This window comes from Trachurus trachurus, assembly GCF_905171665.1.
Source record: "Trachurus trachurus genome assembly, chromosome: 5".
In the NCBI taxonomy this organism is placed as follows: Eukaryota; Metazoa; Chordata; class Actinopteri; order Carangiformes; family Carangidae; genus Trachurus; species Trachurus trachurus.
The window spans coordinates 6,634,041-6,648,875 of record NC_139896.1 but is presented as its reverse complement, the minus strand read 5'-3'; the positions used below and the strand labels follow the sequence as shown (position 1 = coordinate 6,648,875).

Below are 14,835 nucleotides of genomic sequence, written 5' to 3'. Positions count from 1 at the left end.
CTCCTCCCCTCCTCTCCTCTTGTTGTAGGAATCGGGTGAGGCCATCCCTCTGATGGTTGAGAGCTGCATCCGCTTCATCAGTCGCCATGGTGAGTGGAAATTCTCCAATGAGGTGATAGGTTTAGCATCGGCTTCCCTCCTGTCTACTGATTGGTTGCATTGTTGTGTCAAAGTGTGATTGGTTCTGGATGAAATTAGTCTGGGAGACGGTGTGTGTGTGTGTGTGTGTGTGTGTGTGTCACAGTTCAGCCTGCAAAATGAATTAAATTAAAACATTGTTTATGTGTGTGTGTGTGTGTGTGTGTGTAGGTCTGCAGCACGAGGGCATCTTCAGAGTGTCGGGCTCCCAGGTGGAAGTCAACGACATCAAGAACGCCTTCGAGAGAGGTACAGCTTGTTACCCGACAGGAAACATGAACAGGCTCCGTCAGACAGTGAACTCTTTTAAAAATAGACTTGATCATTTCTGGTCAAATAAGGATTTGTTATATAATTATAAAGCGAGGTTATGAAATTGTAGCCTTGGTTTTCTGTTTGTTTGTTTGTTATTCTGATATACAGTATGTACTTAAGGGAATAGTTCAACATTTTGGCAAACTGGCCCATTGCCATAATCCCTATTGTCATAGCAGTAGGTTCGTTACCTTTAATTGTCGGTGCAAGCTATTTTTAGAACGGCGGAGCAGAGCCACGAGCTGCTCAGAGCTACGCTATGGAGGCTAATGGGATTTCTTGGTTTCCCTCATCAAACTCATCAAATACACAATCCAACAACTCCAAAACGCTCTGGTGGACAAGTTGTGACCTGCACATTCACCACGCTATGAGATAATAACAGAACGTTACCAGACAGAATTGTTTTAGAGGTAAATTCATGCAAAACTGCTGATGCGCGTTGCCTTCAGGGACAGTTTTTCAGCAGCAGTCTCTGTATTTACCTCTAAAACAACTCTGTCTGGTAACGTTGTGTTATTATCTCATAGCGTGGTGAATGTGCAGGTCACAACTTGTCCACCAGAGCGTTTTGGAGTTGTTGGATTATGTATTTGATGAGTTTGATGAGGGAAACCAAGAAATCCCATCAGCCTCCGTAGTGTAGCTCTGAGCAGCTCGTGGCTCTGCTCCACCGTTCTAAAAATAGCTTGCACCGACAATTAAAGGTAACAAACCTACTGCTATGACTATAGGGATTACGGAAATGGACCTATTTGCCAAAATGTTGAACTATCCCTTTAAGTGATATTATATATTGGTTATTGAAGTTTATTTTTATTTTGAGTCTGATGTAGAGGATCTATATCCTGTATCAGATGTAGTTTCATTACATTTCATTAAAAAACATGAGCAGTTTAAAGAGGATGTTGTTCACCCACTCCCCAATCCTCCCCCCTCCCCTCTCTACCTCCTCTCATCCGGTCCTAGGTGAGGACCCGCTGGCAGGGGACCAGAACGACCACGACATGGACTCCATCGCCGGCGTCCTGAAGCTCTATTTCAGGGGCTTGGATCACGCTCTCTTCCCCAAAGAAGTCTTCCATGACCTCATATCCTGTGTGTGTGAGTGTTGCAGCAACCTCCTTTGTCTTTTCTGTGTATATATATGTGTATGTGTGTGTGTGTGTGTGGTTAATTGTGTGAGTAATCTCCTGGGTGTTGTTGTGGTTGTGTTGTTTTCCAGCCATCGAGAGCCTCCAGGAGCGGGCGGTCCACATTAAGAAAGTTCTGCAGTCGCTGCCGAGCAAAACCCTCATCGTCATGAGATACCTGTTCGCCTTCCTCAACCAGTGAGTAGCAGGAAAACACACACAAACACACACACACACACAGGGCGAGACACAAGTAATCTATCTGTATGTAGTTGCTCTGTCATTAAAAAAGCTGAGATAATACTAATATGTTATTTATTACACTACATTAGAGGAGAAACGTCAAAGAAATGATTCACAGTTACAAAAGCAGACATGTCTTTAATTGTAGTTGTTAAAAGCGTTCACTTTGACTCAAGGACGAGCTGATAAGATTTTGGGAGTGAAAGGTCACAATGACCTCACAGTACAATGGAAATTACGACACAATTGTCTAATTAGATAAAAGCATGAAGTGATGGTGGTGTTTTATATCCAAACACGTCATAGGTCAAGTTGGCGATGACTCACTGTAACATCATTATGTTTAATATGGAATATGTATATGTACTGTATCTGTTATTATACTTTCTAAATGATGAACACATTGGTCCCTAACGTGTGTGTGTGTGTGTGTGTGTGCATGAACAGCGGTGATGATGAGATGGAAAAATAACAAAGCAGCAACTAAACATCAAAACCACAGAATAAAACCAAACATAACTGTGACATACTTTCATGAAACAAACTTCACAAGAGCTCCACTTTTTACTGAAGTTGAGTGTGTGTCAGTCTTCTCTGTTAATATTTAACATTTAGTTCATGTATATTTATAATCACGTGTGACTGTGCAAATAATGATTTGTGCCACAGGTTTGTCAGGTTTATTTCAACAACGATCCAACTCACATCAACCTCAGTTATATAAGTTTCCATCTACTGAACATTATTCTAACACAAAAGCAAAAACATTTTTTCACTTGAATAAAGGAATCTAAGCAGAACAGAATAAAAACATCATAAAAACGGAGCTCAAATAGCCACAAATGTACTATTAATGAAATAAAAACTTAATGAATAATGAAGCCTGATATGAAACCGTTCTGTAACTTCTCCTGCAGTCCCTGAACATCACCCCATTCTTTCACATTAGTGTCATAAACACTAGACCGGGGTCAGGAGGCCTTCCTCTGGCCTTCTCACACCAAATCTAAACATCCTTTAACCTTCGTGGAAAGTCAAGTATGAACCCTAATTAAAGTCCAAAGTGCAAACAATATGTCTTCACTCTACATTACTGAAGAAGCTGGACGCTCTCCTCCTCGAGAAACGGTTTAACTTCCCTCTTAAAGTTCAGTTTATTTACATGAACCAGTGTCTCAGTGGGGCCTCACACACCAAGCTCGTACTGTAGAGTGACACACGTGTGTTGTAGTAGTTTAAACTTTCTCTGCATGTGTGCTTTGTGATAGTTTGGGTTATTCCACGTCAGGTTGTGTTACCTGCAGTTAGATTCAGATCGGCACGTTGCCAGTTCAGCAGAGGCACCCGAACTTCCTTCAGTGTTCATTCATTTATTTATTTATTTTAAAGTTTGAAGAGCCTTCCGGCCTGGTTTATTTTTTGTTTTTCATCCCACATAAAACACTCACAAGACAAACTACAAAAAAGGAAAAAAAGTAAATAAAACAGCACGCAGACAAGGAATACAAAAAATAAGAAAGCAATTTATAAAATTACCACAGTATTACCTATACATCTTTCATTTACTGTGAAGTCATTCATTCATTTGTACGAATAAAGCCGTACCGTGTTTATATTGTAGAAAATAGGTGAAAAAAGGGGAATGAGAGTTCGTAGACTAACCAGCAGCAACTAGCTCTATAAAGGATCGCCAAGTCTTGTGGAAACTCTCTTCAGAGCCCCGAAGAGTAAATCTGAGCTTTTCCAATGCAAGGTGTTGCATTGCATTGCACACCTCAGTGTTCATTTATTTATACTGAACATTTCAGACACACACACAGACACATACACATTCCTTGCTGTCCAATCAATCCCTGAAATCCATGACAAAGCCTTACTGTAAAGAGACGTCGCAAAAAAAAGTGGGGGGTGAGTGAAAGATGAAACGAAACGGCATGTGGGAGACGTGAAACTGGAGACTCCTGGGTAAACCAAGAGGTCCCAGAAAGCTCACGCTGGAGACAGAAGGAGAAGCTTCCTCCTCTTTTGGTGTGTGTGTGTGTGTGTGTATGTGTGTGTGTGTGTGTGTGTCTGTGATTTACGCTCCTGTTTCTTCTCACACACCGAAACGCTCGCACATCATCAGAGCGTCTCCATCACCACGGAGAACTGATGAGGTGATATACAGATGCAGAGTTTTGCAGTCCACACATAGACGTTCACAGCTTATTTACAACCCGGCTGAGTGAGTGAGTGTGTGTGTATATGCATGCTCAGTTTTGTGTACACACACTCTCTGTTGCCCTCTAAACGTCTCTCCTCCTCCTCCTCCTCCTCCTCCTCCTCCTCCTCCTCAGCCTGTCTCAGTACAGCGACGACAACATGATGGACCCCTACAACCTGGCCATCTGCTTCGGCCCCACCCTGATGTCGGTCCCCGAGGGCAACGACCAGGTCTCCTGCCAGGCTCACGTCAACGAGCTCATTAAAACCATCATCATCCACCACGACACCATCTTCCCCGGGCTGCAGGACCTGCAGGGCCCCGTCTACATCGTCCCTGGAAGTGGAGACGACTTCTGGTGAGATGGATGGATGTATATATACAGGGGATATACAGGGAAGTTAAAGGGGAATTGCCGTTTTTTTTTACAATCTGGACCTTATTTCTAGCATAAAATACGATCATTTCCTCACCCAGATAACTTTGGTGTCATTACAAGTCGATGAAATGAGCTCCAGCGAGAGCCGCGTATATCCGTATAATGTGAGTACACGGGGTAGCGCAATGCAGCCTCTAAATAACACATTATCTGCAGAGAAACTTGTTCATTTCACCAATATTTAGTTATGATATGCTAGTGCTATTCCCCTCTGAGTCCGGGGTTAGCTGTTATCAACATCCGGGGTCTGTAGGTTGACCTACTGACCTCTGACCTGGATGATGTCACAGCTCATTCTGATAATAATCATTCTGCTTCGGCATTCAGGTCCATTTTTATCTCAACTAGCCGGAGCTTTAGTGAGTCCAGGTTGAGGAGAGGAAGCCTGTGGAAGCTGAACTTCCTCCAGCTGCTCATTTTGTCAGAAACACGCAGAAACATACCGTAGCATTAGCGGTAGCAACAGGCCGTGCAGCGCTCAGAGATGACATCATCCAGGTCAGAGGTCAGTAGGTCAACCTACAGACCCCGGATGTTGATAACAGCTAACCCCGGACTCAGAGGGGAATAGCACTAGCATATCATAACTAAATATTGGTGAAATGAACAAGTTTCTCTGCAGATAATGTGTTATTTAGAGGCTGCATTGCGCTACCCCGTGTACTCACATTATACGGATATACGCGGCTCTCGCTGGAGCTCATTTCATCGACTTGTAATGACACCAAAGTTATCTGGGTGAGTAAATGAACATATTTTATGCTAGAAATAAGGTCCAGATTGTAAAAAAACGGCAATACCCCTTTAAGGAGGGGGTGGGTGTAAGTCACATAGGGTACACAGTAGGAAGGAGGGGGTAGTGAACATGGGGAGTGTGGGTCATTGATTTAGGGGCTGCTGTGGAGTGATGTAGGGGGGCTCCGCTCAGGGCCAGGGGGCCACGAGGATCGGCTTACCCTCCGTCACACTGGAGATTAAAGCACCTCCTGACCACATCATCGTGGGAGAACACACGCACACACACACACACACACACACACACACACACACACACACACACACACACACACACACACACACACACACACACACACACACACACACACACACACACACACACACACACACACATACACACACACACGCACAGTAACACACACACACAGCTTTCAGTTTTACTGTAATGACAAGTCTGAGCACCAGTGATTATGATTCCTGCCAGTCAGAGAAGTTGTTTAGGCTGAAACAGTCTCACAGGAGGAGAAGCTCCGAGAGTGGAGACACAAGATGTCACCACAGCAGGAAGGCCATGAGCAAAAAAAAAAGCATCTATTAACATAGTGTTCAGGTTTTCCAGATGGTTTTTGACGCAGCATCGACTCAGTGTCCAGCAGAGTTTATGTTACAATCATTAAAGGGATACTTCACCCGAAATCGATAATTCAACAATTTTCTACTCACCGTCATGCCAAGGAAGTTTTTGGAGAACTTTCAGAGTCATCAAAACGCTTTAGAAGTTCCAGGGGGGGTCCGGCTGGCAACGGATTTTCATATAATGGCGGCGGATAGAGTTCACCTCTGAATCGTCCAAAACACACACTATGAAACATCCAGATACCTCCATACTGCTCGTCTGTACTGACCCAAGTGTCCTGAAGCCGCCACATGAAAAAGTTGTTCAGAAAGAATTAATGTGATCTCTGTTTTTATCCTTGTTGTAGTAGTAGCTCCCAGTGGCTGCTTGAGATTTGCTGCGAGATGTTCCTTTGTCGTTGTAAACCATTGGATGTTTGATGTAAACACGGAAGAACATCTCATAGCAAATCTCGTGCAGCCACTGGGAGCTACTGCTACAACAAGGCTAGAAACAGAGATCAAATAAATTCTTTCTGAACAACTTTTTCATGTGGCGGCTTCAGGACACTTGGGTCAGTACAGACGAGCAGTATGGAGGTATCTGGATGTTTCATAGTGTGTGTTTTGGACGATTCAAAAGTGAGCACAATATATGAAAACCCGTTACCAGCCGGACCCCCCCTGGAACTCCTAAAGTGTTTTGATGACTCTGAAAGTTCTCCAAAGACCTTCCTTGGCATGACAGTGAGTAAGAAAATTAGTGAATTATCGATTTGGGGTGAAGTATCCCTTTACTGTAACTCATTCTCCTCTAACTCCCTCTCCCTCTCTCTGTGTCCACCTCAGTGACAGTCCACACTGTGAGCCCCCCCTGGTGGAAGAGCCTGCACCTGACACCGTCTCTGTCAGCCACAACAGTGAAGATGGTAACTAACACACTCTCACCCCGCTTCCCTCAACAGTCCGTCTGCCTTTAACCTTTTTAAAAGCAGCTCACATCCTGCTCTCAGTCACCTGTTTACCACGCTGCCTCGTTCATACTCAGCAGCACTAACCTGCTATGCACTAATCTGGCTTCCTCCCTCTCTCCTCCATCTTCTCTCCTCCCTCTCTCATTTGTTGCTGCCCTCTGCTGCTCCGTCACTTCCTCCCGTGTCTCCGTCCACCGTCCTCTCTGCTCTGAATCTCAGGCTCCTTGGCTGTTTCAGAGTCCGACCCGATCGAAGCCGTCGCTCGGTTCGACTACTCCGGCCGGACTAGTCGGGAGCTGTCGTTCAAGAAGGGCGCCTCTCTGCTGCTGTTCCAGCGAGCCTCCGACGACTGGTGGGAGGGACGGCACAACGGCGTGGACGGACTGGTGCCGCACCAGTACATCGTGGTCCAAGACTTGTAAGACGTGTTCACACTCATTCATCTTGAATAGAAGAAGTTGTGAATAGAGTTTGGGGAAATACAAAAAAACAAAGCAAACAAGGAGCACAGACAGAGCACTGACCTACATCAAACACAAACCAGTCAGATGGAAATCCCCCATGGTGAAGGAAGTGGATGGTCTGTGATAAGATCATAGCAGATCGATTTCCTCCTCAGTTCACATCACATCTGTGGCCTGGGTGAATGTTGATGCTAGAAAAAACAAAATGAAACGTATTACCCACTTCAGGGAGACTCTGAATGTGGCTACTTGCTGCACAGCTTTTAAAGGGATAGTTTAACATTTTGGCAGATTGGCACATTGCTATAATCCCTATAGTTTTAGGAGTAGGTTCGTTACCTTTAATTGTCGGTGCAAGCTATTTTTAGAACGGCGGAGCAGAGCCGCGAGCTGCTCAGAGCTACGCTACGGAGGCGTGGTGAATGTGCAGGTCACAACTTGTCCACCAGAGCGCTTTGGAGTTGTTGGATTGTGTATTTGATGAGTTTGATGAGGGAAACCAAGAAATCCCATTAGCCTCCGTTGCGTAGCTCTGAGCAGCTCGCAGCTCGTGGCTCTGCTCTGCCGTTCTAAAAATAGCTTGCACCGACAATTAAAGGTAATGAACCTACTGCTATGACTATAGGGATTATAGCAATGGGCCAATTTGCCAAAATGTTGAACTGTCCCTTTAAGAAGTAAACTGTGGGGATTTATGGGGGAATATCCTCAGTGTCTCTGCATGAACGTTAACAAGTTTGAGGTTTATTTGTTGGTTGGTTAATATTCCCAAAACTAAACAATAGAATGAGTTAAAAAAAAAAAAAAAAAAAAGATGTTGACCAACAGTCAAACTAAAATATGAGAAAAATACCCAGGTTGACAAATACAGGACTTTACCTTTAAGTTTCAGGGCGTTTCTGTTAAAACTGTGTCATTCTGAAAATGAAAAAGTTGAATAGTATTAGTGTTTGTGTTTGAATTATTCATTTAGTGCAAGAAAACAAAAATAAACAGCTCAGTCACAGCTCACGCTCTCTGATCATCCTGCTGCTGTGTGTTTCGAAAATGAGTCAAGACGAGTCTGAACAGAAGTTGTTAAATAGACTGTAAGTCAGATTTGTCTTTCAGAGCAGTGATTTCTAAAGCACTGAATGATTGTTGCAGGGCCGATGGAGGACGGGGAAGTCCGAAGCCCGACGTGGACTCCAGGCTGGAGGAGAGAGTTTCCACCCGAGGCAGCGCCGCCTCCCCGACTGGAGCTCATGTGGCCGACATCTACCTGGCCAACCTCAACAAGTGGGTCGCAGTTTCGTAATTGAGTTGCATTGAATTACAGTAAAAAGAAGAAAAAAAATCAATTTGGAACCAAAAGTGTCCCAGGAAGAAGATAAATGGAAAAATAGTCAAATTACCAAAACAATGAACAAAAGGATTCCTGACTGTGATATTTTTAGTCTTTTTTTCACCTTGAGCCGAATCACAACATGTAACTGAAACACTTGTCTCGTCCAGGATGAGGAAACGTCCCGAGTCTGGCAGCATCCGAAGAGCTTTCCGAACATCCGAGAGCGAAAGTTCAGGTCCAGGACCCAGCGGAGGAGGAGGAGGAGGAGGAGGAGGAGGTGGAGGTGGAGGAGGAGGAGGAGGAGGAGGAGTGAGGACCGCCTCTCTCCCTGTTGGAGGAGCTCTGGTGAAGGAAACCGGAGACAAACGACCCGTCAGCGCTCACAGCATCCTCAACTCAGTGACCCGCCACTCCTCTCTGAAGACCAAGGTACTGACACGTCTCTCTAGTTGTGTCTCCATCACAGTTTATCGCAAAAGAAAATACCTTTTTCTAAAATTTCGACAATGTATGTGCAAATGTGTGCAGGTGTTTCCATTGAAGAAACCCTGAAAAACTCAATCACTCTGTGTCTATCTGAACGCCCCTAAACACTTTGGTTTAACACAAAAACACAATTGGTTGAAAAGTACACGCTGCTTCCTGTTGACAAGCTAGTTAGCAGAGACAGAAGAATAGGAGAGAATTGCATTGAAATAAAATACTCAAAGATGTCAAAAACGGCAACCAGGAAAGGTCAGGAATCTAAAAATAGCGCCAGAAGTTTGTTTATGTCTCTCGATAATTTGATTGGTTTGGATTCTGAACCAATAGAATATACTTAAGATAAAATCGTCACGCTGCATATCAGGACACTTTTGCGCGAGATTTCGACGCAGGTTGCTCACTCACTCACTCGCTGTATGTCAGGATGCAGTGTGAGTTGAATATTTGTATCTCACACACGCCTAGGTTTTATTAAATATTATAACTTGGCTGGGTGGAAACGGTACAAAGTGTGTAGCCTACTCTTCTTGTGAATAAAGAACAGACTTTTAACAGCGACATCCCAAACTTCTCATAAAGTCACGGCCCATCAGAATCAATTTTGAGGAAGATGGACGTACAAAACATTTTTCAAAACAGACAATAGCAACAGAGAGCGAAGGGAAATGGAAAAAAACAACCAACATGATCAAATCTGATCAGACCTGGAGTGACGTGTAAATGCAAAAAAAAAAGTTTCCATTAAACTTTTGCGATACACTTCGATGTCGACACATCTGCAAAACCACCTCATGAGAGCGTACTGTAAAAATGTTTCGGTGATATGAATCTAATCTGTGTGGTTGTGAATGTTCAGGTGGAGAGTCCACAGCTGAGGAAGACGACTTCAGCAGGACGCTCCAAGAGCTTCAGTAACCACAGACCACTGGACCCAGAGGTGATCGCTCAGGTGGACCACGGCTCGCAGGTAGGTGTTGGGCATGTTGCTTTTAAAAAGTAATTAGTTAAAGTTACTAGTTACTTTCCCCAAAAAGTAACTGAGTTGGTAAAGGAGTAAAGGAGTTACTCAAATATGTCAAATTACTTAGACTTCTCTCCCTAACCTCCGTTTATCTGGAACTAACTCAGGGTTTTTCCTGCATAGAGAATTTTCTCACCACAACCAGCTGTGTTTTTTTTTTCTTCGGGGGACTTTTTATGCATTTATTTTGAAAGGACAGCTGGAGAGTGACCTGATGCTGCTTCATAAATGCTGCTGCTGCTGCAACCGTTAATGATGGAGCAGACGCACAGTAATAGTCACCTGTTACCGTTCACATACCGACGACCTAACGTGTCCTTTTTAGTTTATATCTCCTCTCTTTAAATGGTTGTTATTTTCTGATGGTAGCCTACTTCTTGAGTCAAGTAAGGGCGCATCTTATTGTCATTAAAGGAATAGTTCACCCCCCCCAAAAAAAGAAATTCAGTCATTTTTGACTCACCCTCATGCTGATGAATACTCCAGAGTAGTTTTTTATTCCTCAAAGTGCATCTGGAGAGACCCGGGAGGCCGGTTCATAATCCAACAAAATCCTTATATGAGAGTCAAAAGCGCCCGACACAAAATTCCATAAAACTACACAAAAACCTTGTAATCTTCCTCCACACTGCTCACCTGCTGCAATCCAAGAGTCCTTAAGGAATATAGTCCAGAGTCCTGTATTGCGCTCTGACGTTAGTGCGTGTGAACGCGAGAGCGCGCACCAGGCAAATTCAATACAGGACTGTTTAGGCTGTAAAAATGTCCTAAATGACGTCGTTTCGAGAAACCTTTGGACTGTATCCCTTCAGGACACTTGGATCGCAGTGGACGAGCAGTGTGGAGGAATATTAGAGGGTTTTTGTGTAGTTTTATGGACGTTTTTGTGTCGGGCGCTATTGACTCTCATATAAAGATTTTGTTGGACTTGGAACCGGCCTCCCGGGTCTCCAGATGCACTTTGAGGAATAAAAAACTACTCCAGAGTATTCATCAGCATGAGGGTGAGTCAATAATGACTGAATTTCATTTTTTGGTGAACTATTAACTAACCGTTAACTTTTATTAACGGTAATGGCAACGTTTTTTGATTACCCGTTATTGAAAAAAGAAGTGCCGTTAGTAACGTTCTTTATTATAAGGCCGTTATTCCCATCACTGTCTCTGCAGCTCTGTGTGTTAACTTTATATTTTCCTGTTGCAGGACATGGAGGTGATGATGATGAGTGAGCGTCAGAGCTCCTCCAAACACACACACACCCCCGACGTGGTCCTGGACACACTGGAGCAGCTGAAAGGAATGAGCGGCGGCGGCGGAGGAGGAGGAGGGGGAGGGGGCGGAGCCTCGGAGCCGTCCAGCCCGCTCCACTCCCGCCTGTTGCGGGACAGCGACGGCGTCTCCTCCCACGCTCACCCCCTGCAGCGCAGCGCCTCCTCGGCCAGCGACGTGCCCTCGTCCTTCCGGCCCGCCAAGAGCCAGCAGCAGCAGCAGCAGCAGCCGCGCAGCCCCCTCCCCTCCGCCACCTCCCCCTCCCTCTCCTCCTCCTCCTCCTCCCTCTCCTCCTCCCTCTCCTCCTTCAGGGAGCTGCGGCCGCCGGCGACCAGACCCAAGCCCGTGGTGTTCCCGAAGGGCGGAGGAGGGTCCGGCAGCCCCGCCATGGGCTCCCCGACCTCCACGGTGCCCCCTCCCACGCCGCCGCTACCGCCTCACTCTCTCCCTCACACCCCTCCTCCTCCGCCCCCGCCCCAGGCTAACGATAAATCCTGCCCGGCTTAAATAAAACCCCGGATCGGAACCACGACGACACCGATCCGTACAGACTTCTTCTTCACATAAGACCCCCCACCTACAGTAACTAACCCACTACTCATGTGTAGCATTCACATCTCAGTGTCCAGGCGAGTTCTTATTAATAAGACGCCACGTTCCCTTTAGAAGTAGGTCAGTGAACACACACACACTCTTCAAAGACACACACACACACCACATGTGATTTCTCCAGTGGATCGCTGGGTTTCCAAGGGAACAGGACTCAGGATGGACACACTAACAGACCTACAGCACCTGGAGCTCACACACACTAGTTTGTGATGTTTGAAATTGTGTTTGAGTGGGGCGTGCAAGACTGTTACTTGCCTTTACACACAGATCTATGTGAGGAACAACAACAAAAAAAGCACTGTTTGATTTTGTATAGTAGATATGACAGTTTTTTTTTTGCTTTTGCTTTTTTTTTTTTTTTTCCTTTTTAATGACCCCATGGCTAGCGGACTGGAAGGGAGTGTTTGATTCCTATGAATAGACTGTGAAAATGTTAAGTTCTTGCTCTGTGTAGAAATGAAACACACTGACTTTGCTGCTTCAGAAGTGGAGGACTGGAGGAGAGAAAGGTGGACACTTTGGATGTTGAAAGAAAGAAAACTGGGCCAAATATCAGTGTAAGTCATGTGATCAAGAGCTTTATTTTATCTTCTCTTCCTCCAGTGTTTGATATGTTGGTGATTTCTTTTTTTTTTCTTTTTTAATTATAATTACTGTTCAGTACTAGTACCAGTACAGGAGCATAACAGTAACAGGAGCAGTGCTCTCCTATATACTTAACACGGCCGACAGTAATTCTAACTCCATATATAGCAATAAATACATAAATAAAATTAAAAAAAACAAAATAAAAGTTGGTAGTTTGAAGCATCCTGCTGCTTCTTCTCCTGCAGCTCTGTTAAATGTGTGTAAGGGACCACTGAAACCCAGCATTTTTATATACATAATGTTGGACTGTACACACACACACACATTTTTTTTTTTTTTTCGTTTTACCAAATCTGTGTGTGACGGTGTTTTGTGGCAGCTAAAAGCTTTTTCAGGTTTTTCCTTGCATGCTGGGGGGCCACAGACAGCAGCCACACAGGTATAGGGCTGCCTGATCGCATCAGTTTTAATATATCTGCAGTACCAGCTCGAGAACAACGTCAAAACAAAGTCACAGCTTGCTCCTTTTAAATATATACCTAAAGACTTAACAGTAAAAAAAAAAAAAGGGTTTTATTATTCTAATGGTGTGTATGTATGTTTAATAATCATGATAACTGGAAGCATGGAGCTGAGGATTCTCCTGAGTGTGTTTTTAGATAGAAGCACAACCAACCACCTCATCCAATGCGCTCTTAAGCAAAGTTTTTTTTTTCTTTTTCTTTTCTTACTTTGTTTCCCAGGTGTTTATTATTAATTAATACTCAGAATCTGTTACCGTAAAAAAAAAAAAAAAAAAGTGGCACTGTGTAACCGTCTGTGCGTGCGTGCGTGCGTGTGCGTGCATGTACTGTATGTGTGTGAGCATGCAAGGATGTAGAGTATGTTTGCACCTCACCCCAAACTCCACACACTCTTCTCTTAACCCACTCATCATAAAGGGATGTCACCCAACAGAGGAAAGCAGCCTGAATATTAAAAATATGCACTGTGTAAGTGTGATCAGATTTAAAATTTAAAAAAATAAAAACAAAACACAAAAAAAAGAAATAAAACTGCAGGAATATGTGAAATCCTGTCTTCGTTTTCAGCCACTGCTGTAACAGACCAGCTTTAAGTAGACTGAGGATGAGGAAAACCCAAATCCAGGAGCTTAAACTTAGCCTTTTCTTTATTTTTTTTCTCCAATATTATTTGATTATATGTACTTTTTTGAAAAATTAGATGAATTATTATGGAATAAGTGTATAAATCTTGCGAATACTGACTCCAAATGTGGAGATATGCCATTCAGGGTAAACTGAATAAAGCCTTTTTCTGATGTATTTCACTTTCTTGAGAAAGTATTGAACTAATTTTTACCCTGTTGCCCTCATGTTCCCCTTCACCCCCCCTCCCTTCCCTCCCCAAGACTACAGCACATACTGCATTCCTGTATGCTCTGTACCAGGTAATGAATTATAACTGTTACAGTTTCCTTTTTATAATCTCTGTATTATGTTTTGTGTATTACCTGGTGTATTTGTGTTGCTCTTACCTCATCATGACAACTGGAGGGACTGTGACTTGTGCGAGTGTTTGTGGCGAGAGATTAACTCACTTTATCATTCAACACACACACTCTCTCTCTCACATACACACACACACACATGCATGTGAGTGGTTGGTGTGTTTTGTCCTGGCTGTGCTGTGTCAAGAGGAGCTGGGACCCTCTCAAATCAATCATCATGCACTTGAACAACTTGGCTTGCGTGTGGACTAACTGTGTGGGGATGATTTGTCGGAACTGAATATTGTTAAATATGCATTTTTGTGTCCATTTGAAAACAGCAGAACTAAAAAAAAAAAAAGACTGTAATGTCAAATCTATTTATAGTTGTCTCTGTATTACTGGAGAATCCTGTGTTCAGATGTACTTTGTATATACAATGTTGTACATTACAGAGGTACACTCTTTTTTTGGTACAATATTGTACAGTAATAGCAATAGTAGTTTAATCAAATAGGCCTTATATAATTCTATGTGTAGTTCTTGTAGTAGATCTGTTTTTTAATAAACATTGCTTGCTATAAAGATTCTCTGTGTTTGTTTATTACAACAAAATAATAATAATATAGTGTTCTTTTGCTATTGCACTGAATGCACCTGCACCCACTTAATGTTGTAAAGTCATGATTCATGTCTATCAGCTCATGTGGAACAACAGGGAAATAACAATAACTATATTTAGGTCTCAACTTTAAAAACAAAAACACTTGGAGAGTTAAC

The 14,835-nt window shown here is 43.6% G+C and overlaps 1 protein-coding gene across 5 annotated transcripts in view; it reads left to right on the top strand.

The window, feature by feature from the left end:
• The window catches only part of srgap2 (SLIT-ROBO Rho GTPase activating protein 2), an 88,358-nt gene extending 73,733 nt beyond the window's left edge, over positions 1-14,625 (top strand). For 4 of the 5 annotated variants that reach the window (XM_083972083.1, XM_083972084.1, XM_083972087.1 and 1 more), the window contains 11 exons: positions 29-89; positions 310-387; positions 1,423-1,557; positions 1,679-1,784; positions 4,166-4,390; positions 6,674-6,753; positions 7,018-7,216; positions 8,409-8,540; positions 8,757-9,018; positions 9,932-10,042; positions 11,301-14,625. In XM_083972083.1, coding sequence (XP_083828209.1) covers positions 29-89; positions 310-387; positions 1,423-1,557; positions 1,679-1,784; positions 4,166-4,390; positions 6,674-6,753; positions 7,018-7,216; positions 8,409-8,540; positions 8,757-9,018; positions 9,932-10,042; positions 11,301-11,873 — 1,962 coding nt within the window. In that variant the 3' untranslated portion in view covers positions 11,874-14,625. The remainder of the gene's footprint in view (positions 1-28; positions 90-309; positions 388-1,422; positions 1,558-1,678; positions 1,785-4,165; positions 4,391-6,673; positions 6,754-7,017; positions 7,217-8,408; positions 8,541-8,756; positions 9,019-9,931; positions 10,043-11,300) is intronic. The other variant, XM_083972085.1, reaches the window with a different exon arrangement.
• Positions 14,626-14,835: the final 210 nt, after the last annotated feature.